Source organism: Zeugodacus cucurbitae, chromosome 5, assembly GCF_028554725.1.
Source record: "Zeugodacus cucurbitae isolate PBARC_wt_2022May chromosome 5, idZeuCucr1.2, whole genome shotgun sequence".
Classification (NCBI taxonomy): Eukaryota; Metazoa; Arthropoda; class Insecta; order Diptera; family Tephritidae; genus Zeugodacus; species Zeugodacus cucurbitae.
Genome location: NC_071670.1, coordinates 52,345,143 through 52,368,115, shown reverse-complemented (window position 1 = coordinate 52,368,115; position 22,973 = coordinate 52,345,143). Strand labels below are relative to the sequence as shown.

General features: G+C 31.9%; 7 protein-coding genes across 13 annotated transcripts; 3 read left to right on the top strand and 4 right to left on the bottom strand.

Annotated features, from left to right (window-relative positions):
* Positions 1-50: 50 nt before the first annotated feature.
* LOC105210581 (phospholipid-transporting ATPase ABCA3) lies at positions 51-9,663 on the bottom strand. 2 transcript variants are annotated; one of them, XM_029039233.2, is made up of 15 exons: positions 9,467-9,663; positions 7,346-7,583; positions 6,692-7,256; positions 6,460-6,603; positions 5,039-6,268; positions 4,345-4,618; positions 3,772-4,264; positions 2,862-3,208; positions 2,675-2,800; positions 2,389-2,598; positions 1,945-2,083; positions 1,683-1,865; positions 573-1,232; positions 418-483; positions 51-366 (listed from the first exon to the last, which is right to left on the bottom strand). In XM_029039233.2, the coding sequence occupies exons 2-15, from the start codon at positions 7,561-7,563 to the stop codon at positions 189-191; spliced, it is 4,833 nt and encodes a 1,610-aa protein (XP_028895066.2). In that variant the 5' UTR covers positions 7,564-7,583; positions 9,467-9,663; the 3' UTR covers positions 51-188. The 2 variants fall into 2 exon arrangements, with proteins under 2 accessions (XP_028895066.2, XP_054087547.1); XM_054231572.1 differs by lacking the exon at positions 418-483.
* On the top strand, positions 8,123-8,631 carry LOC105210580 (heterogeneous nuclear ribonucleoprotein A/B). The gene is made up of 2 exons (XM_011181624.3): positions 8,123-8,311; positions 8,380-8,631. The coding sequence occupies exons 1-2, from the start codon at positions 8,246-8,248 to the stop codon at positions 8,575-8,577; spliced, it is 264 nt and encodes an 87-aa protein (XP_011179926.1). The 5' UTR covers positions 8,123-8,245; the 3' UTR covers positions 8,578-8,631.
* On the top strand, positions 8,677-9,596 carry LOC114803494 (acyl-CoA-binding domain-containing protein 6). Its single transcript, XM_029039246.2, has one exon. The coding sequence runs from the start codon at positions 8,677-8,679 to the stop codon at positions 9,424-9,426; it is 750 nt and encodes a 249-aa protein (XP_028895079.2). The 3' UTR covers positions 9,427-9,596.
* Positions 9,664-9,816: 153 nt separating the features above from the next.
* On the bottom strand, positions 9,817-11,350 carry Pros45 (26S proteasome regulatory subunit 8). The gene is made up of 3 exons (XM_011181622.3): positions 11,190-11,350; positions 10,993-11,134; positions 9,817-10,927 (listed from the first exon to the last, which is right to left on the bottom strand). The coding sequence occupies exons 1-3, from the start codon at positions 11,205-11,207 to the stop codon at positions 9,873-9,875; spliced, it is 1,215 nt and encodes a 404-aa protein (XP_011179924.1). The 5' UTR covers positions 11,208-11,350; the 3' UTR covers positions 9,817-9,872.
* A 411-nt stretch (positions 11,351-11,761) lies between these two features.
* On the bottom strand, positions 11,762-13,089 carry LOC105210578 (uncharacterized). The gene is made up of 5 exons (XM_011181621.3): positions 12,841-13,089; positions 12,605-12,781; positions 12,351-12,539; positions 12,005-12,292; positions 11,762-11,947 (listed from the first exon to the last, which is right to left on the bottom strand). The coding sequence occupies exons 1-5, from the start codon at positions 12,988-12,990 to the stop codon at positions 11,867-11,869; spliced, it is 885 nt and encodes a 294-aa protein (XP_011179923.2). The 5' UTR covers positions 12,991-13,089; the 3' UTR covers positions 11,762-11,866.
* Positions 13,090-13,471: 382 nt separating this feature from the next.
* Positions 13,472-17,196, top strand: LOC105210577 (serine hydroxymethyltransferase). 5 transcript variants are annotated; one of them, XM_011181614.3, is made up of 3 exons: positions 13,472-13,773; positions 15,543-16,404; positions 16,597-17,196. In XM_011181614.3, the coding sequence occupies exons 1-3, from the start codon at positions 13,564-13,566 to the stop codon at positions 17,139-17,141; spliced, it is 1,617 nt and encodes a 538-aa protein (XP_011179916.2). In that variant the 5' UTR covers positions 13,472-13,563; the 3' UTR covers positions 17,142-17,196. The 5 variants fall into 5 exon arrangements, with proteins under 5 accessions (XP_011179916.2, XP_011179920.2, XP_011179919.2 ...); XM_011181618.3 differs by lacking the exon at positions 13,472-13,773 and adding an exon at positions 14,887-15,041; XM_011181617.3 differs by lacking the exon at positions 13,472-13,773 and adding an exon at positions 14,889-15,045.
* Positions 17,197-17,320: 124 nt separating this feature from the next.
* LOC105210585 (broad-complex core protein isoforms 1/2/3/4/5) lies at positions 17,321-22,661 on the bottom strand. Of its 2 annotated transcripts, none has more exons than XM_011181629.3 (5): positions 22,057-22,661; positions 21,401-21,959; positions 21,082-21,327; positions 20,888-21,013; positions 17,321-17,670 (listed from the first exon to the last, which is right to left on the bottom strand). In XM_011181629.3, exons 1-5 carry the CDS (start codon positions 22,324-22,326, stop codon positions 17,444-17,446), a joined length of 1,428 nt encoding a protein of 475 aa, XP_011179931.1. In that variant the 5' UTR covers positions 22,327-22,661; the 3' UTR covers positions 17,321-17,443. The 2 variants fall into 2 exon arrangements, with proteins under 2 accessions (XP_011179931.1, XP_011179932.1); XM_011181630.3 differs by lacking the exon at positions 17,321-17,670 and adding an exon at positions 18,500-20,052 and having other exon boundaries at positions 22,057-22,660.
* Between the last annotated feature and the right edge of the window lie 312 nt (positions 22,662-22,973).

Genomic DNA, 22,973 nt, shown 5'->3' with positions numbered 1-22,973 from the left:
AGTATGCGCATTTATGTAGGTCTAAATTTCTTAAAATTAAATACTAGACATATTTTTTAGTCCAAAGCCCTTGAACATAGTGTATATTATTTTAACAATTCACATAGTTACATATTTAATTTTTTAACAACAGTCCAAATTAGAAACATAGAAGAACATACTATTTATTTGATTTTTGATAATTTATTTCATATTTCATTCCGAGTGACTTCAATAGCATTGAAAACATCCTGAAGTGTTCCTTGACTAACACCGTACTCGGCAATATTGAGGCGTCGTTTATTTTTCTCCATTGAACCATATAAAAATGAATAACTTACAATTGGGACGGGCAAATAAAATTTGAAGCAATTATCGATGCGCACCCTAAAATACCAAAAATTATTTAAATATAAAAATTAATTAATGGCTATTAACTGTAATTCCGAATCTTCATGCAAGAAAGTTACAAAACGCACTAAATTTTCGGAATCCTTATATAAACTGTAAATAATAAAAAAAATAATAGTATTATATATTTATGTAAAAAATTAAAAAAAAAAAAAACAAAAATATATATATGGTCAACTTACTTGTCTTTAGCTTCGCCAGCAGTTGTACCATCAATCTTCAATTTTACATCTAAGTAAAATCCTTTTGTATATCTGCTACGTAGATATTGTGCATTACCAAACGCCCACATCTCACCCTCATTGTAGATAAGTACACGATCGGCTAATGCCTCTAGTTCTATTGCGTTTGATGTTGTGAAAATTATAGTTTTTCCCATAAAACGTTTATAACGCAAAACATTCCAAATTTCACGACAAGTACGTGGCGAAAGTCCACGTGTCGGTTCATCCAATATTATAATAGTTGGTTGAGCGATCAATGCCAACGCAATGTTGACTTTTCGACGCCGATCAACGCTGAGACCACGAATGGGTTTATCCATATAGGAACCCATAATAAAGGCACTTGAAAGGTCACGTAAAATTCCCTTAACATCAGTTGGCACAATACCACGCAACATGCAAAAGAAACGTAAAATCTCGCGCGGTGTAAAAGTTTCCCATAGACCGTGATCTTGTGGTACAAATGACATTTTTGCAAGTGCTTTCTTGGATTCATATTTTAGTTCGACGCCATCAACGAATATATCACCAAAAGCAAAATTGGTTTGGCCAATAAGTTGCCCCGCAACATGTGATTTCCCGCTATGGCGTGAGCCAAATATAGCTAAGCATTGACCCCTATAATCATTAAATGGGAGTATAAATATAAGTTAACAACATGCCTGGCACTATTTTGAACATTTTAATCTTCATTAGCATAACAAGCAGACTGAAAAGCTCATATCGTTCTATTTCTCTTCCTCTTCTCAGGCTTCAAGAGATACGGTTGGTGGCTATAAATGTAGGAATCATGAAGAAATTTCGCGGTTTATTTATATTAAAGCTTATTTTGAAACAGCAAAAAAATTGTATTGATAGAGTTAGAGTTTTTCTTACAAACGATAAGAACTTTTTAATCAGCCTGATAATCTTAAAATAATAATCGTTCGTATCGTAACATAACAAATAGTATATACGATACAGAATTAATATTGTCAAAAAATAGTAGCTTTATATTTATTTTAAAGTCACTATAATCAATCAATCAGTTATATTATTAAAAACGTTATTTTAAATACTTTTACTCACTCGTTTACTATAAAGGAAATTGTATCCAGTGTATCTACTTTTTTCATTATTTTATATTCTAGCTGATCAACCATAAAACGTTTTTTCAGACTACTTTGTAAATCCTGTTCGGCTACATTTTGCTTTAACTCCACCACATCACGATCATCGTAAGGATATGTTGCGGAGTGAAGGGTTTTTACACTAAAAGTATACATAATTGATATCAATGAAAGTGAGCAAATGAATGTAATATGTGTATGTATATGTTAGGCAAACATACTCTCGTTTCGACGAAAACCTCCGACGCGCTTTCCTGCATTCTATAACACATATGACAAAAAATAGAAACAGAGCTGATCCTAGCATGTAGCAAATGGCAATTAGAATTCCGGGATGTTCAAATTTGAAAATAGTTGTGGCTGTTCAAATATAAAAATTATAAAAAACATGAATCTAAGGAATGGATAATTACAATTAACAAGGTAAATAAACATATACATATGTACACATACATTTTGAAGTATTTGTAGTACTGTTTATATTATTTACCTACATATGTACATATGTAAAAATTATCTGAGGTTCAAAAAAATTCAAATTTGAATAATATTTCACTCAAATATTTGTATTTAAACATTTACATACATACATATTTGTGGAGTGAAATTAATTCCAAATTCTAACTTAAATTTCCAACCCTATCGCTTGTATGATTATTACTTACAGCAGCATTGTTGCATAAAATCACATATTATATTCTGCTCACACTTTTCATCATCCTCGCATGCTTGTGCACAATATTGTTCGTGCTTAGTTTTTGTGTACACATTACTTATTCCTTCCATAAGCGAGAAAGTAGGAAATATTGCCCAAATATAAAAGAATATTTCATTGTTCATAAAAACATTCCAGTACACAATATACGCAAATATTCCTTAACATAGATAACATTGAAAGGACATTATTAAATTCGAAAACAATTCATGAGCTATTCAATTCATTTACTTTACCTGTTCCAACCTGCATTAAAACCGCTACTAGAAATGCAGACCACATTGTGTAATAGAAAAATATAGAGAGTAAATATATCAGGCCCAAACCAGGTACACCATAGATATTCATTAATAAGATTGCATCTAGAAATATGATAAGAAATAGTTATTGAAATTTGGCACCTTGAACACTTGAGTAACTTACACAATTTATGTGAAAAGGAATAACCTTCGATGGGTGATAAAGCGAGTATGATTGTATAGACGATAGAGTAGGAGAAGAACGTTATGAAATCCCAGAGGAAATTTACACACCAATACCGTGTCGTACTAACACCGGCGATTTTTTGTAATGTTAACAAATGACACTTGCGCTCCTCCACAAGAGGTATAATGAAGCAAGCGATCGATATAGGTATAGCAATTCCCAATACCATTGGTAAAAGTAAATGCGTCTTCTCTTCGTAAAGCAATCGAAGTTTGGTTTGTAATGGCGGAGGTTCTGGATGATTAGCGATTGTAGTTATTGCTTTCGAGTCTGTGATCGTGTTTCTAAAACAAAAAAAAATATAAATGTTGAATATAAATTATTTTTTTCACAGTTACATTATAATTAATTATTCAAGTCAATATTTAATTAGTTCAAAGTCAAAACTTTTCTCCGTACAAGTTTTTTTTTTGGTATAAACTGTACATACATATGTATATTTATAATACTTATGCATATTATTTATTATTCGAGATATCCATATATAAACTCAACCAAGCAGACAATGTCCTGTCCTATCGGTTGCCTATACAACCTATAACTTGAATAAAATATACATATTTTGACGAAATTTAAAGCATGTGTTTCTCGAATCACGTTCAAAATTAACTGCTTAACGAGCTTCAATAAGTAAGGTTAGACACCCAAAAATACAACCCCTTCCTGCATTAAAGGAGAGTAATTTCGGTTGTTGCAGAACCAGCTGGGATTTGAATTATATTGGGGAATGATTATAAATAAAACTGGGAATCTCTCAATAGCTAGCTGTCAATACTTAAAGAAGTGGCAGAGAAACATTTTTAGCAATCGGCCACTTTAACAACAGCTTGCATTAACATTGACTTACACAAGATATATATTATGCATTAAATTCAAGACAAGTGGAGCTGTATGAAATATATGTTGATTTATCCAGCATGTGTATGTGTCGCCATTAATTTCTACTGCGCCATATTTGTCCAATACACTTATTGATTTCTTCAAGTAATTTTCATAACCAACATGTAGGCAACGAAGAGAGTTTTCGTCAAATTTGAACGAACTTTCGCCAACACCTTTTTGTTTTATAGGATCGGAGATTTGTATGTTTTTACAATCTTTGAATGAAGTTAAATCTATATCACTCGTAGCACCCAACTGTATGGGATTATAGCGCGTTGGTGGCACATTCATACTATTCCTTGCCATTATTGTAATTAAGAGTATGAAAAGGAATGATACGCTCATTGTAATGAGGGGAACAAAATTGGGCGCTTGATGTATGAGCTTTTTATTTAGTAATGCATAAGTCTGTTGTCTTCCAAGCTTTCCAGAAGAGATATATTCACACGTAGGTTTTTCTGAAATTGAGAAAATTACATTTATATAATTAACAAAAATGTATATGTATATGTATGTATATACAGCATTTAATACATACTATCACTTATTATGACTTGTTTTGTTTTACGTGTGCCCATTGTCATGTAAATTTCAGTGATCTCGCTACTCAGTGCTCGCATATCTATTATGCCAAGATTTTTTTGCTCCTTCTCCAAATGTATCAACATATTTTGAAATTTCGGTCTCATGTCAAGCGGCAGTTTGTAGTAAAGAAGCTCTCCAATTTCATTTTCCGGTATAACTCCAGGTATAAATTTTCCAATTAACTCGGTTATCGCTTCAGTTGATGCCGTGTCGGATTTAACTATTATCTTTGAAACAAAGACATAAACATAAATAAACTCTATGGTATTAAAATATCCAAAGATACATTTAGATTACACATCGAGGTACATATACATATATGTATTATAGTTGGACTGAGAAAAGTGTATTTGGTGTTTAATTTCTTCGGTATTCTAACTTTATTGTCATAATGTTAATTTCCGGACTGTGCAGAATATGAAATCTACATGCTAAAACTGCGGTTAGTTCCGAGAGAGTGTGAGAGAATAGTGAAACTAATTATAGAAAACATCTTCCTTATATATTCTCTGGCATTTTAGGGTACTGTCCCACCAGTCAATATCTCCTTCGTTAAAGCAAAAATGTATAGTGTGGTGAAAAACAGGACTTTTTAAGACTTTTGTATCTACATACAAAATAAAAAAAAAAATTAAGACTATTATTACCAAATCACAACCGACACCAAATTTACTTCTAAGGAAAAATGGTGTGCCATAAGTTAGAAGAGCGCCTTCACCGAGCATCGCAATACGATCTCCAACAGCTTCGGCTTCAGTTACGTCGAATGTCGTCATCACAATAGCCCGACCATATTTTTCTTTATGTAATATGTTCCAAAATAAACGTTGATCTTTTCCTTTCATATGAAGTGTAGGTTCGTCAAGCAGAATGATTTTTGGACCACCAACGATAGCACAACCCAAACTTACAAAACGTTTTTGACTATAGGTTAATGACTTCACTAACATTTTACGTTGTATTCGAGCCCCTTTCGTAGATTCGAAAAAGTTATCCAATTCCATATTGATTGTTTGATTATCTCTTGCTGGCATTTTAATCAGCATATAATAAATTAATGTCTCTTCAACAGTTAGTAAATCAAAAAGGGCATTATTTGGCATGCATACATCTATACTGCCACGATATTTATTCCAATGTTCATACAAATCATTGTGTTCAACTTGTACTTGTCCCAAAATTGGTCGTCTCCAACCAGCCATTAGTTCTATTATAGTCGTTTTTCCCGAGCAATGTGGCCCGAATATGACAGTAATCTCATTGGCATAGACACGCATTGTGATATTTTTAAGTTGTACTCTTCCCGAATTGAATTTGGTGTGTATATTTTTTAAACGTATCAATTCGACACTACTGATGGTTCCAAATTCAAAATTTTCCCAAATTATTGGTTTTTCAAGTATTAAAATATTGTGTTTTTTCGTATTTGGAGCATTTGCGGGTTTATTCATTGTGGTAAGGCAACGTCCAGAACAGCATAAGCTGAATGGCAACGTTTTTATATAAGGTCCTGGACTAAAATACTCTGCTATAGAAATCAATATCCAATAAAATACACAGCTCCCCAACATGGTCGTGAGCGGATTCAAATAATCATCCGCTTCTTGTAATTCGCGCATTCCATAAGCAAAACCATTGTTGAAAAAACTAATAAAACAAATGAACAAGATTGTACTCATTTGTGCATGATGCTCCACCAAAATTGAGAATAAACAGTACATGGTAAGCCATATAGTAGCTCCGAATAGTACGGCATGCAGAGCTTTAGTTGAGATTGAGACCACAAACACGGCAGTAATCAGGAGTGCAATGTTGTATGTAATTAGATAGAGAAGCGACCACATAATGCTACTGGAGAATTTCCCCTCGAAAGGCAGCTATAAAATAAGAAAGGCATATGATCGTTATTTTTAGAGATATTAATATCTTTGTTAATTGACTACTGTTATAACTCAATATATCAAGATATGCTTTTTATAGTAGTATTAGTGATATAACATTTTTTAACATCAATCAAATCGATTGGAAAAAATTAATGATAATATGCTAAAGAAAAGCAGTTTCTTACCAATACCACAATTACAACAAATATATCCAACATTAATAAATGCACGAAAGAAACAATGCAGTTGCCAGTCCAGTACTTTGCATAATCATATCCATATCTCCAATGATGTGCTAAAATATTCTCTTCTCGTTCACGCCCATACCTCTTGAAATTTTTAATAAAAATTAATATTAGTACGTATACATATATGTACATATGTATATGCGCATATCTAAGATACGATTTATATTACCCATAGAATATTTAGGAATGGTAAGAAGAATGCAAAGCTGAAGGAAAACATCATTATATTGGATTTGGTGTCATCAGGACACGTTTTCTCTTTGGTATGTTGCCGAAATGATCGCAATATAACTTTTATGCTATTTATATCTTTTTCGTGCACTTTGGATAACCATATGGCAAATATTTTATGTTGTAACTGCAAAAAACCTTCCCGCAAATACAAATCATCTTGCACATAATTTCTCTTTTCCCCTGCATCCTCAGCAAGTATACCGCTACAGCGTGTTTCCCAAAATTCTGAACCCTCATGATTTGCATCCTTTGTTCGAAACTCATGTGGAAAACGTAGTGTATTATCCAGACGAGCTTTTGTCACTGACAGGAGTTTAACAGCGGCGAGTGTTTTATTGTGATCGAATCTGTTCATCATAATTTTTTCTGTTTTATATGGCTTTGCCTCGGTTAATCCTAAGCTTGTTGCGACTTCATTCATTATACTGGTAGCAATCTCTTCCTCTGGCATATATACAAGATGTGTTGGAACTTCTTTTCCAGAGGCGCTTAATAAGGATCTTGATGAATACAAAAGATATTAGTGAAATTTTATTCAATTAATTTAAATCAAATAAATTATTAGAAGATAATTTACTTCCAAACTTACTTCAGAACGTCCAGATTGTCGAAATTTTTTTCGTCGTAAATTACAATCTTTTGGAGATCATCATTAGACAACTCCTGATTGATATACGGATTTGTAGGAAACAAGACAGCGAGCAAATAACATATAACTAAAACAACTATTTCTGCGAATGTTTTCTTAAGTGAACGAATTTCAAATTTAAAATTTTTATTAACGACCGTTTTAATCGAAGCGGGCATTGTAGTTGATTTATTTAGAGCTGATAGAGTAAGAGAATACATATTTATATAAATTTATATGTAAAAATTTCAAACAATTTTTAATATAATATACATAATTATAAATTATTAAATATATTAACACAGCCCGCCCTACCCAATTTAATATATGTACATATAGGGAATAAGTAAGGGTCAGTTTTACCATTTATAGCCACAAACTACACCATGAATATACATCAAATATGATCAACCAGAGGAAGTCCTTAATCTCTGTATATGGGCTCTAAGGGAAGGTGTGGACTAATTATAAAAGCCAAATTCGCTTCTCATAGAATAAAAGAAACTTTTTTCAATCAAGTGCTAAAGTATATTACAAGTGGTTATGTACCACATGTGCCTCAATTCGATACGAGTATTTTGTTAAATCTGAAGTTTTATCTGAAAGTGAACGATGTCGCGATTGAAATCCAATTTTGGAACTGAACCGAATGTAAGCCTAATCATTAATAGATACCTATAACGAACGACCCTAATGTAAATTGTAGGCAACCCTGTAACAGCTGTTTCGTTTGACATATTTCACTCCTTGTATTTGTGATGGACTAGAAATGTCTATGCGGTAAATAATTGTGCACAAATTTACGCAACAAATATTGTAGGAGAGTGGAGTTGTGTTTTTAACAATTATTATTTTAAGCAAATGGCCACAGCAACTAAATTAGGCAAGGGCCTGCAACGACTATTCGTGGGAAATCTACCGTGGACGGTAAACTATAGACAGCATTTTCCAACATAATATAAACATTAGTTGAAACAATTTTCATTTAATATTAGGTGGGCCATCAAGAACTACGTGCATATTTTAAGGAATTCGGACGAGTAATCTCCGCAAACGTGATTTTCGACAGGAAAACTGGCTGTTCACGTGGATACGGTTTCGTTGTATTCAATGATATAACGCCAATAGAAAAGATTGAAAGCGAACAAAAACACGTGCTTGAAGGAAATTATTTAAACATTCAAAAATCTTAAAATATAATCCTAAATATAAAGCATTATACATAATTTTGTATGTAGTATACCGGATCCCGAAGTCTTAAACAAAAAAACAGCAGAAACTAGTTATTCATAATGTCCACATCCGATTTTTCTGACAGTGACATTGACACCGAACCCATCGACGAAATATTTTCTGAAGCAGCAGAGCATTTACAAAAAATTCACAATTCAATCGAGTCCACAGACCTTTTAGAGATTTATGGTTTATATAAGCAGGCAACTTGCGGTCGATGTAACACACAAAAGCCAAGTGTATTTAATATGCAAAGTCGTAGCAAATGGTGCGCATGGAATGATTTGGGCGATATGTCTCAGACAGAAGCAAAGCATTTATATGTTGCAAAAGTTAAAAAGGTTGACAGTAATTGGGTACCAAATCACGAAATCGGCAACAAATCCAAATCTTCGTCTGGCTGGGTAGTACATTCCATTCCACAAAAGCAAGAAGAAAGCGATCAAAAAGCGGAACATGAAAAAAATGCCTTTGATTTTATCAAAGAAGGAAATTTCATTCAACTACAAAAATCGTTAACAGTAGAAATTATGCAGCATCTCGACGAAAATGGTATGGGTCTTATACATTGGGCCACTGACCGTAATGCTGTCGAAATATTAAAATATCTTATAGATAAGGGCGTTGATGTCAATTTTCGCGACTCAGAGCAACAGACAGCTTTACATTATGCTGCCAGTTGCGGTCATGTCGACTGCATTCGTTTATTGCTAGATGCTAATGCGGATCCCGCTATTAAAGATGCTGATGGACAATCGAGTCTCGATGTGGCCGATAATAATGATATTTTCGAATTACTTAAAACCTGATGTGGACTTACATAGATTTACTTACAGATTATTTTCTTACCTGTAACTTGCGTTTATTTCGGTCAAACAACTTCTATTTATCAAAATTAAAATATAGACCCTTCGGTATGATCTGATTAAAATAATTTTCTATATTTATCAATAAAAAATATATTTCTATTTCAAACTGACTTAAAACTGAACGAAATATTTTTTGTTAATATGTGTGTCTGACACCATAGTGTTAACATATACAAATTATCTGGTTATTTTATACAATATACGAATATATATCTATGTATTAACAGATTCCACACCAAGAGCTAATATCGTCCTAAAATAAATTATATTGAAACTTGTTTCTAACCCCTTAATAAATCCGCAATGAAGTTGAAATATTCGCATTGGAACTATGTTTTTTATAAATTCTATATTTGAAATAGACATTTTCATTTAATTTAAAAAATTTATTTCCACAATTTTTTAATCGACATATTCTTTTCCGAATCTTTCTGCATTACTTTCGCAACCGCCATTTCAAAGTCTTCTTGGGTGACATGTACACGTCGTTCACGTAGGGCATACATACCTGCCTCAGTACAAACACCTTTTACTTCAGCACCCGATGCTCCTGGCATCAGTTCTGCAATTTTTCGTAAATTTATACCTCTGGTTAAATTCATTTTCCGCGAGTGAATTTTCAAAATATCCAGACGTGCTTCCTCGTTTGGTGGAGGAAATTCAATCTTACGATCAATACGGCCTGGTCGAAGAAGAGCTGGATCAAGAATATCAATGCGGTTCGTTGCCATAATTACTTTAATGTTCTTTGTAGCTTCAAATCCATCCAATTGATTAAGCAACTCTAACATTGTACGTTGCACTTCGGAGTCACCGCCAGAACCGGATTCGATTCTTGAGGAACCAATTGAATCAATTTCATCCATAAAAATTATAGATGGAGCGTGTTCACGTGCCATTACGAACAGCTCACGAACCATACGTGAACCTTCGCCAATGAATTTTTGTACCAATTCCGACCCAGATACTCGAATAAATGTACATTCAGTATGATGGGCTACTGCTCGAGCCAAAAGTGTTTTTCCTGTGCCAGGTGGTCCATAGAGAAGTACGCCCTTTGGTTGAGCTATGCCTAAAGCGTCGAATAACTCTGGATGCTTCACTGGTAATTCAATAACTTCCTTGATTTCTTTAATTTGTTTGTCGAGTCCTCCTACCATTTCATAAGTCGAGTCAGGGACTTTTTCAACCATCATAAGGGATACCAATGGATCGACTTTATTTGGCAAAATTTTATGAAGAGTATAGCTCTCGTTTCTAAGTGCTACACGGCAGTTGGGAGTAACATCATTGATATCGATATTTTTATCAATATCAACCACAAATTTTCCTTCCGGATGTACTTTTACCAGCACTTTCTTTTTATCCATTGGTTTCACCACCTCGCCGACATAACTGCCTTGTTCTTGCAATAACTGAAGCTCTTCACGCAGCATACGTACTGAAATTGTGAAAATTACAACAATTAAAACAACACTATATGTTGTAGTTCTATAAGTATATTACCTTTTGCATTTAGCTCATTACGCTGGGCTTGCAAACGTCGTAAATTTTGACTCTTTTCTGCAACAATCAATTGTAATTCTTCTATCTTTTGAATATAGTAAGAACGAAAGCCTTCTCCCTTTAGTGCGGCGTCGATTTCCATCTGTGAATTTTTTTAAGTTTTAGAATACTCATATATACGGTTCAAAATAACTTACCCGGTTCGTGACGGTCATCGTGAAATATTGTTGAATATTGTTGTATTTAATAATTTATTTTATGAAGTAATTGTCTCGCAAATGAGTTGTTTTTGATAAAATGACTATGCAAAAGATTCGGTAGCTGAAATTGTCACTGTGTTGTCAAATCTCGAATTTCGAAGTACTCAGAGTTGATATTAATGTATGTTATCAATTCAATAAAGTCCTATTACATTTTTATTTTCAGTTAATAATTTCGATTGTCGATTTGAGAATAATTAAAAAATTAAGACAAATTAGAAATATCTGAATGTCACATACGAAATGAAAATTATAATTTTAGGAAAATAATAAAATCAAATAAAAATAAATTTTATAAATATACCATTGAAACGATAAAAAACAATTGAATCGCTTTCATCGTAAGTGGTAACGATGACGATGAGTTTCATTTCATCGATATCTTATTGACTAATCGTCAAACATCCATCGCTATTTGCAAACAAACCCAATTGTAAACTTTGCTTAACCATTTATTCCAAAAAAACATAATAAGCAATTGTAATATATTTTAAAATAGTATACAAATGTAGGTATATACATGTTATTTATTTTATTTTATTTTACTAACAAAGATTTATATATTAATTACTTAACACAGTACATATGGAAGTTTATAATTCTTATAATTTATTCTAGGAATAATCGGGTGTACTCATATGATCTATTCTGTCTTGAAGAACATTTATAATATTAAAGCTGATATGCTCCGTAATCTATAAAATGTAATATATTATGTACAGGTGTACTAAAGTTTCGATATTTGTTCTTACCATCATTCGAAGATCCCAATCTATTTGGATTTGTTTTGGTTTTGCACCAGAATCTATAGTCTTCTTAAAGTTTTCGAACCAATTCAAAAGTTGCTTTAAAAATGAAGATGTGTATTTAAAATACATGCGATAGCCGGCTTTAATAATATCCTCATTTTGAGCATCACAAAGAATAGCATTTATAAGATAACTTAATACGCGTACTAAAATGTACACAATCTTAGTATTTTCCTCCTCCTGCAATGTTTCGCTTTCGATATTATTCAACATTTCGAGCAACTTCATGAACTATAAATAATTTTTGTAAATTCTCAACTTTCACCGTCTATAGAATTAAATTTCTTACCTGTCTGAAACAAAACATTTCGCAAGAAGTATCTGTTATTTCTGAAAGTATGGTCCACATAAGACAAATGGAAATTGCTCTCGCTGTTTCACTTATTATAACCATTTGATTACAAAGCTCCAGTATATTAAACACATCCGTCTCCTTCTTTTTTAAATTTGTCCAAAGTCGTTTGGTCGCCAAATGAAGCTAAATATATAGAAAATGTGTAGAATACACGTTGTAAAGTAAAAGAAAACAATATAATTCCTTACGTGCATTGGACTTAGTGTGTCTGTGTAGTTGAATGTTTTTTGCAAAAGTTGTGTGCGCCATTCCATGTTCAACGGCGTAGCTTCAATGAAATAAAGAGTGCCCACAATAACGAAAAGACTAGTTATTTCATCCAAATTCAATTCGGAATTTAACAAATCCAATATTCTTCTATACACCTTGAGTAAATAACATCTATTTAGAAATACATATTTTTATCCGTGCTAAATATGCTTACTTCCTCCGTTTTGGGATCTCCTTCTAATATGATGTGACACTTTTTTTTAAGACAAGAATTCATTACGTTCTCACGCAATTCATCCCAAGTATATCCAGGTTCTATTATCAGACCTACACCATCGTTTTTTTGTGGATTTGATATATCCATATTGATATACGGCGCGTAATTTTCGAAATATATAGTAAGCCGATTCTATTTGAAAATAGTGATGGGATATTAACCGAGTTAAAAGCAAATAATCGATTTTAAGCACAATAAAAACATACTTTACTTCATGCAATTTTCAATTATCGATTGATTTCTTAGTATATTAAAATCCATATAATTTATGTATTATACATATATAATATATATGTTACATTCCATTTTTTTAAATAATGCTACATGTAAAAATATTCATTACGGCCATCAGATTTAATTAATTATTTCATAAATATTATTATAACATTTAATTATTTCGGTTATTGATAAAATTCTAAAAATTAACTATGCCTATTTATCACATTGTATTTGGACAGTCTTTATCAGTTTTAGCCAAAATAGAATTATCACTAAATGTCAAAGGTTATCAATGACCCTCTGTTAATTACTGCTATCAATGGATGGTTTGAGATTTTTATTTTTTCAGTATATGGAAATCGAGCGACGGTAAAAGACATACGTATTCTTTGCATACGTCTTTATATGTGAAGTAAATTTAAGGTCAAATTTTAGGCGAAAATGCAAGTTAAAAATATTACACCTCGTGCCATCTATACGCTGAGCACACGAACTCAATTAGCTAACGCCGGCAGTAGAATTGTTTATCAGCGCCTCGTTCCCCAAGCTTCAATTGCTCAAACGGCTCCAACAAGATCACATTTTTCGTATAATAAACAATTAGCAGAAGTAAAGTCAGGATTTGGCATTTTTACTGCAAATTATTCTACGGTGAGTATTGGTCAATAATATTACAATGTAAACTAAATTTATCACACCATAAATGTAAATACAAGAAAACTTTGTTCCACCGGCACCTTTCTAATTCGACAACGCATGCGGGATTTCTTATATTACACCTTTTCATCAAGTTTTTCTACATGTGCGCATACCTGTAATCTGTAAATTTGAGTAATGTGATAAATAATGTGAGAGAATAAATAAACGAATATAATATATACAAATTTTTGTACATTCGTATGTTTACATATGTAAATATGCTCTAGCAATGTGCATTTTTAGTGAAGCGAATAGTAAGATCACTTAATCTAAGGTTGTTACTGTTTCCATGTGTAATCCGTATAAAAGCCAAAAAGTTAAAAAAAAAAAAAACAATTGTAAGCAAATATGATTTTATTATATGGGTAACCAGTTATATCCATGTAATATGTTATACGTCCATTGAAATAGTATTAATAGTATATACATACATAGCTTTATTAAATGATGAAATTATTGGTATGCATACATACATGCATACATGTTGTTTCCGGCTGTGAATCTGTTGTTTTTGAGTATTAATTAACAAAATCAAATATTAACTGTCATTGCACTCATATCACAATTGGAACTCGATTGGGAACTATGATTACTTTCTGTATAAATACATATCGTGTGTGTATTTTAGGCGTAGTTTCCACTTTATTAACATAAGAAACCCAAATAGTCTATCAACTAAATATGTATGCTGAAAGGCGAATTTGACATATTTAGTACATTCATATTTTATTTCTTAATACGAATTTAATAAAATTTTAAAGTTGATATTTGTTTGACCAAGTATGTGCTAAGAATGTATTTACTAAGTAAATTAAAAAAATATATAGCTACCAGTACTCCAAAATTTGTGCATCTACATTATCTATATTAGTATTCTAATCTTTTATTAATCTATTAAATCTTAAATAAGTGAAGATTTAACGGTTGAGGGTACCTGTGTAAACACTTATCTTTTCACACTTGATATTTGCATAACGTATATACTATATGTTTTATCTAATCGAACTTCAACACATTTTGAGGAGTTCAGAGCTGGTGATTACTGATATACATGTCCATATGCATGTGTCGTCGGTGTGTGTATTTGCAAATTATTAATGCAAGTTAAGCAATCGTTCAATTTATAACGTAAACTAAATTTTTATGTCAGTATTATTCAAAATTCCAAGCTGTTGACAAGCTGCTTTGACTGAATAAAGAAATACATACATATATTTTTTGTGAGTAAGTCCTGTTTTGTACAATTTAAATTTTATATTAAATGAGATCTGCCTTATCAGTGATCTATAAAATAATATGTAGCACAAACATGTTTATGAAGAGGCTCGTTATTTACACGCGACCATATTTTAAAAATATCATTTTAGTAGAGCATAGATACAAGCACTCATGTACATTACTTTATCATTGTACGTCAATAATCTGTAACCTGTGACCCGAATATTAACTTGTTATTTTTCCTATGAGATTTTATTATCAGCATAAAAGAAGAATTCAGTAATGCGATTACACAAATAAAACTGTGACATTAACTGTTCAATCGTCGACTACAAACGACACATTTTAAAATTTAAATCGCGAACATTACATATATTTATATTTTAAAAAGTTCATAAAGTTATATGTACATACATGTAAGAGAGAGAATTGGTATTATAATATATTTTTTTTTAATTCTAACGAGTAATTTGTATTAACGATAAAATTGATATTTTTTCAAGAACATGTCTGGAAACCTGAAACTTTTGAATGAGGGCGTGGGTGAAAGTGACCCCGAACTGTACTCCATTATAAAGGCGGAGAAGAAACGCCAAACTGTTGGTTTGGAAATGATTGCTAGTGAGAATTTTACATCCGTCTCCGTTTTGGAATGCTTGAGTTCTTGCCTGCATAATAAGTATTCCGAAGGCATGCCTGGCAAGCGGTACTATGGTGGCAATGAATTTATTGATGAAATAGAACGTCTTGCTCAAAAACGTGCACTTGAAGCATTTCGTCTGAATCCGGAAGAGTGGGGTGTCAATGTGCAGCCTTATTCGGGTTCGCCAGCAAATTTTGCCGTTTACACTGCGCTCTGTCAACCCCACGATCGTATAATGGGTCTTGATTTGCCCGATGGTGGTCATTTAACACACGGTTTCATGACAGCCAATAAACGTATTTCAGCAACATCGATTTATTTCGAAAGTATGCCTTATAAAGTGGACGTACAAACGGGTCTAATCGATTACGATCAATTGGAAGCGAATGCCAAACTCTTCAGACCGCGTGTAATCATAGCCGGTGTTTCGTGTTACTCACGTTGTCTTGACTACGCCCGTTTTCGTAAAATCTGTGATCAAAATGATTCATATCTTTTTGCCGATATGGCTCACATTGCTGGTTTGGTGGCGGCCGGTTTAATTCCGTCACCATTTGAATTTGCCGATGTGGTAAGCACTACGACACACAAAACGTTGCGTGGTCCACGTGCTGGTGTCATATTCTATCGCAAGGGTGTGCGTAAAGTGCTGCCAAATGGTGATAAAGTAGCATATGATTTAGAGGATCGCATCAATGGAGCAGTCTTCCCAGGTCTACAAGGTATGTAGCTCGATCATTTTATTTCATGTACATATGTACGTATATTATATGAATATTTTTTATGTGATTTTTTTGAATTAATTACTTTTTTCATTGAATAAATTAACCCAAATTTTTTAAACGTAATTGTATCTATCTTTAAACTATAATATAATTTAAATCTCCATAATATATACAAACTCTTTTACATAGGTGGCCCACACAACAACACTATTGCCGGAATTGCAACCGCCTTTAAACAAGCTAAAACTACAGAGTTTGCTGATTACCAACGACAAGTGATTAGCAATGCCCGTCGCCTTTGTGATGGTTTGATCAAGCGAGGCTACAATGTTGCTACCGGTGGCACTGATGTTCATTTAGTACTACTCGACTTACGTAATATCGGTTTAACTGGAGCCAAAGCCGAATATATTTTAGAGGAAGTAAATATTGCTTGTAACAAGAACACAGTGCCTGGTGACAAATCAGCGTTGAATCCATCTGGTATACGTCTTGGTACACCAGCATTAACTACTCGTGGCTTAGTGGAGAGTGATATTGATGCCGTTGTGGATTACATAGATCGTACTTTGAAACTATGTGTTGAAGCAACTAAAATTTCAGGCCCCAAATTGGTGGATTTCAAGCAAACTTTGAAGTCGAATAACGAAGTTGCAGAGAAGTTGGGTAAACTGCGCAGCGACATTGAAGAGTTTAGCGCGAAATTTCCACTGCCCGGTCTTACAGCTATTTAAATAATGTTCCATTGTATAATGTATAATTTCCGAAATAAAAATTTTATTTTTATAATTGTTTATTTTTCTATTTTCGATTTACATGCATACATCATTATTGTATAAAGTCAAATATTATTCAATTCGAAGAAAAACAAAATATTATAAAGTTAAGAGTTACATATGAATACTATAATGAATTTAATTTACATATTTGTATGTATTTATGCAATTTTATAGCTACAATAAAAGTACTGGATTCACATTCACAACAATAAAACCTAATGTGTTGCAGTTAATTATGTTTGCATGTATGATGTGCACTAAGTGAATTCCATTTTGATGCATTCTTTTGTTACACGCATATCCCTGTGGAAGCGTGAATTGTGCGTTGATAGTGACCATTTCGTCTTGAAGCTCTTACTGCATATGGTACACTCGTGTTCCTTGCCAGAAATTTCCGAGTGTCGTGAAGTTATATGTCGGCGTAATGCGTTCATCGATTGCAATTTCCTTTTACAAAATTTGCATGTTAAATTTTGCTCTTCAACTGAAATGTGCAACAATAAAAGAAATGTTAATTTTTTTTTTATGGAAAAATTAATATTTTTATTTGTACAACTAAATAGCTCATGCCTATTGATATTCGGTGTGGAGGGAGGGCTGAACCGTTTTTACAAACTTATTTTTTAATTATCCATTTAAGAAAACTCGAACTATCATAAAATGTTTGTTGGCTAAAATGTTAGATATTGTTAGAGACATCATCTAAGGAGGTCCACGCAATGAACCATTTCGACAGGATTGGTTCGAGTGGTTGTATGTAATACTAGTTTGATCAAAATACCGCAAAGTATTGTTTGATTTTAGTATTTCTATTCTTTACTTCTTACTGGTAGGGAGTATTGCGAAATTTAATCGTGAAAAATTCGATCCCAATCTCCATACAAAAAAATACGAAGAAACATGAATATTTTTCGACATTCATTTATATTTTTGAAAATTATAATAAAAGTCTATCCTGCTTATAAATATTACATACATTTAAGATGTTCAGTATATGGTATATTACAATTACTTATATCTATATGTATTTTTTTAAATTGCTGCTTGTATTCCATGTATTAAATTTTATAATATTTTTTTATATATTTTCTATGTATTAGCAATTTCATCATTATTTAAATGTGACTTAATAATCGAGATGTCTTATGAAAAACATTAAAAAGAAATAATTCCATGTTGATATAATACAATTTTTGAAATTCCAACTATTTTTTTTTTACAAATGATCCACAGGGCGTTGATAAGAAAACGCAAAATATAATTGATGTCTATTATTTTTTCCAAATTTGTTATGCGCAATGCTGCTAAACATATTGTTTTTTTTTGTCCCCAAATTGTACTATATGATAAGATTATCGACTCGAGATATGGAAATTTTCTAATATTTTACGTTTTATAGCTAAATTTTCGGTTGGCCAAAACTGTATATAAGTATTCTATGCTATTTTTCTTTTTCTCAATTCGTAGTTTCTTCCAATTTTATTATGTGTATTATTTTGTACAACTTTTAAGATTTCAATAAACTCTTAATAAATTTTGAATACTTTTAAATATATATAGCTTTTATATATGTATGTATATATTGGCGAAAAGTATTATTTTCACAAATACTTCATATTGAATATATCAAATTACGATATTTAATTCCACTCGTCCTATACATAATTTTAGTTATCATTAAATCTGCGACTACATTATAGAATTTTATATGTGAATCAATCTGATTTAATTTTAATTTACACTAAATATCCTACTAAATTTGTGTTATATATTCTTTATACAATTGTATTCAATTATTGAAACATGATATCTTAAATTTATATACACATACACACATCTGCCTCACTTTCAGTTTTTATCTTTATCTATTGTTTTGTTATATTGACATTTTAAGTCGGATTATGTAGATGCTAGAATTGTGCCGATAAATTTGAAAATAAGTAATAATTGGGGATAGAGAAATTTATGCCTGGCAGTAGACACTTCTCAAACTTCCCTAATGGGGAGTGCAGATTTAAAATTATTCACTATTTCCTACTGTAAAACTTGAGTTTTTATGTTGAATTTTGTTTAATATGTGTGCCTTTAGACACTTTAAAATTATATTAATATTTGTTTCAAAGAGTAAATAGATATTTTTGGTTTAATATAAATTAGAAATTATGTGTTTACAGACTAATTTGTATGTAATTAAATAAAATTTACAGCTTTTTATGTCCAATAATAATTAGGGTTAGTGCAGCGCATAAATTATCGTACATTCATCGATTACTTTAAATTAGAAAAAAAAATTAAAATATAGTCAATAAGTTTAACCCGTTTTCAACTAATAATTGGATATTGCAATACACTGTGGCTTAATTAAAATAAAACTACTTTGCACTTTTTAGGTTAAATCTCTAGCATTCTTCTTTTCAATTTCATTTTGGTAGTTCCATTACTTTATTCATTTTTTTTTTGGACGTATTTATGTGCTTTGCTCACTGGTTTTATATTCACATCGCAGATGTTTATAGTTGCCTTTTATTGATTGCAGTCAACCATGATTTTCATAAGCTCTTCCTTTCTTCACATTTAATTACATTCGATTTTTAAGTTTGTTACTTGCTGTATTAGCATGTGCGGTCAATTTAACGACGTAAATGAAATATTGTCAATCAGTTTTCTGACTTCACTGTGATTTTTTGTTCGTGCGAAATTCGTATGTGTTCGCGTAGACTGTATTTGTTTTTGAAATTTTTGTTGCATAATTCGCATTTACGGGGCGGTTGAGGCGTATGTTGCGTACGAATATGTCTCCAAAGATTAACCGTAGTTATGACCATTTTGCAAAATTGACATTCTGTCCACTTATTATTTGGCAAATCTAAAAATACACAAAAATAGCACAAAAATTATGTTGACAGTAACTAAACTGGTTTTTTGTTTTACATACGTCTTATAATTTAGAATAATTTTAAGCTAGTATTCTAGCATTGTGAATCGCCAATAGTTTATATAATTGCGATGAGGTATACATATTTTGTCGAAAAAAAAACAAAATGAAAAGAAAATGGTAACATTTGGAGACATATTCATCGTTGTAGACACAAATTTAATTCACAAAATTTACGGTATAATTAATTATGTATGGTAGTTTTTATGACTAAAGATAATGGGCTCAATTTGGTTAACTATAAAATTAGTTTTTTTTTAACACGATGGAAATTTAATTATTGCAACAAGAAAATTCCATAATCGTTTTAAATGTTTTCGAAAAAATTCTTTTCTTATCGAATAAATCTAAGTTTAGTATATAAATAATTAATAGTTACTTTATAAAAATATGAATAAAGATAGATAAATATGTAACGAGCGGTAAAAAGATCTGGATATACATAACTAATATAAATTTTCGTAAATAGTAGAATGCGCTATGGTTTCGTGTGACCAGATATAAATTTTGATCTACTATGACTTTGTAAATCGGAATTTTGATATTTTATAGACAACTAGCTATGCGTACACGCTGAAACTTAAATGATTGTTATTTATCCACTATCTACCAAAAAAGACTGAGCAATTCCCAGACAGAATGTGTTTTACATAGACAGAAGCAAAACTAATTTTTAACTGTTCGCACACTATTAACAATGACATAGCATAATAATTAGACAACGTTGGGACTTTCAGAATATAATCAAATAACTTTTTTAACTTACCTGCAGTTCCCCCGCCTTTATTATCAATTTTTACTACAGCATTAGTGACACTGCCTCCTGATTCGTCTAATGTTGTATGAGGTGTTGTTGTTGTTGGCGTACTCGTCGTTGGATTTAATAGACGCCCTGTATACATATTACAATTGATTAACAAACGAATATTTATATACATAAATATATCAAATTTTAAATACCCATTTCGATTGTTATCTCTGCATTGTCTGCATCAGCTTGTTGAAACTTTTCTTCAATTTCTGATTCCGTCAGAATTTCATATTCAGATGTGTATTGTGTGACATTTTGTGCGCCCGTCGTGCCACCGTCTTGCGATGTATGCTGCGCGCTGCCGTCAGTCAACTGTTCGCTATCGTCTACTTCACCAACTATGTATTCGGGTATATCCATTTTAACAGTACCACGTAGGAATGTCATTTCCGCCGCTTAAATTTAATTTGCAAATAAATATAAATATTTACAGATTTTTGTATGTAATATTAGTATTTTCTTTTTTACTTTTAACAATCGAAGAATCATCTTTGACGCCATAATCAACGCCTTCTGTAGTGTATATGTTATCATCATCATCTGAAAAAGTCATTTTACGTTTCTTTATCGTATTGGATGAAGGCAGCGCACTTAAATGAGTTTGTTGCAATTGCTGTTGTTGCTGATGATGTTGCAGTTGATGTGTTGTTGTTTGCTGTTGCTGCACCTGAGTTTGCACGGTTTGAACATGAGTTTGCGGTTGATGTTGCACCTGAATATGCTGAATTTGGGTTTGTACATGATGATGCTGCGTAGCGGTATGTTGCTGTTGCTGTGGCTGCGTTTGCTGCAATATTGTTGCCGTTGGTATTTCGATTGTTTGCGGTGTAGTCTGTGTCGCAGTCGTTACATCATTCACCGCTCTAATAGTACTGGGGATGGTTTTAATAAGTTTCTGTTCATCAATAATCGGTGTCGGAGGCAATTTTGGTTTCTCCTTTTCCTCTGCTGTAAGTCCTTGCACGGCAAGTAATTCGGCGGTTTGGAGAAATGATTGCAGTGCTTCCTGTTGTACATTCACTTCACCCTAATGATATTTAAACATATTTTACCATAAATATTCGGAAATTCGGAATACATACATTATACTTAAATACTTTAAATACTGATAACCTTAAACATACCTGGTACATAAACTCAATTATTGAGGTGAGATCTTCGAATTTAATAAATTTAAAAATTATTACTGGATGTGGATGCGGATTGTCCCTGAATATCTCTTTGAAATATGAGCTACAGGAGGAAAGCACTACTTTGTGTGCTTTAATTTTACGTCCGTCACAGCACAGACTCACGTCAACAAAATCATCGTTGTTGCGGTGATTGTCCAAAGCATATGTCAAATGTCGAAAATAATTGTTCCAACGTAGTGAGTATTGCTGTGTAGTAGCCATTCTTCATTTAATTGCCGCTTTTATAACAAAACAAATATCTTGTGAGTTTCGGCTTAATATTTTTTACTATTATACTGAATGTGGTTGTTAGGGCAGTAGGTTTTGCACCCCTCTGTCTTGACGCCAAAACCAAACCAAACATATATAGCAAACACACCAATTTTGCACATATATGGTTTAACTTTTAAGTCAAACACTGCGTACGTTCTTTCAAAACTTTCAATAATAAAGTATAACTTAACTAATTTATTTTATTAAAAATTGATATCTAAAAATTGTAATTTTCTTTACTTTGCCTGTTTGACAGTAGACCAACTATTCGGAAAATTTTTTTTATCTACGCTTGGTTGACATTAGTGTTGCTCGTAATCAAAAGTATCGGGTAGCGTGAGAATCGGTTCTTTCGGTTTAATATAGAAATTAATAAAGATTAACACGTAAATTAAAGTATAATCAAAGAAATAATTTTAAACTAAATTTAGAATAATTACATGTTTTACAACAATTTAAGATAATGGGAAATTATAAGAAACTTTTCGTTTGCAAAATAAGTTTACTATCGATGTATTTGTTTTAAAGTTATCGATATATTTTTGTTTGCCTGTGATTTTGAAAATTTATTCTATGTTTGAAAGTAAGTGCCTACA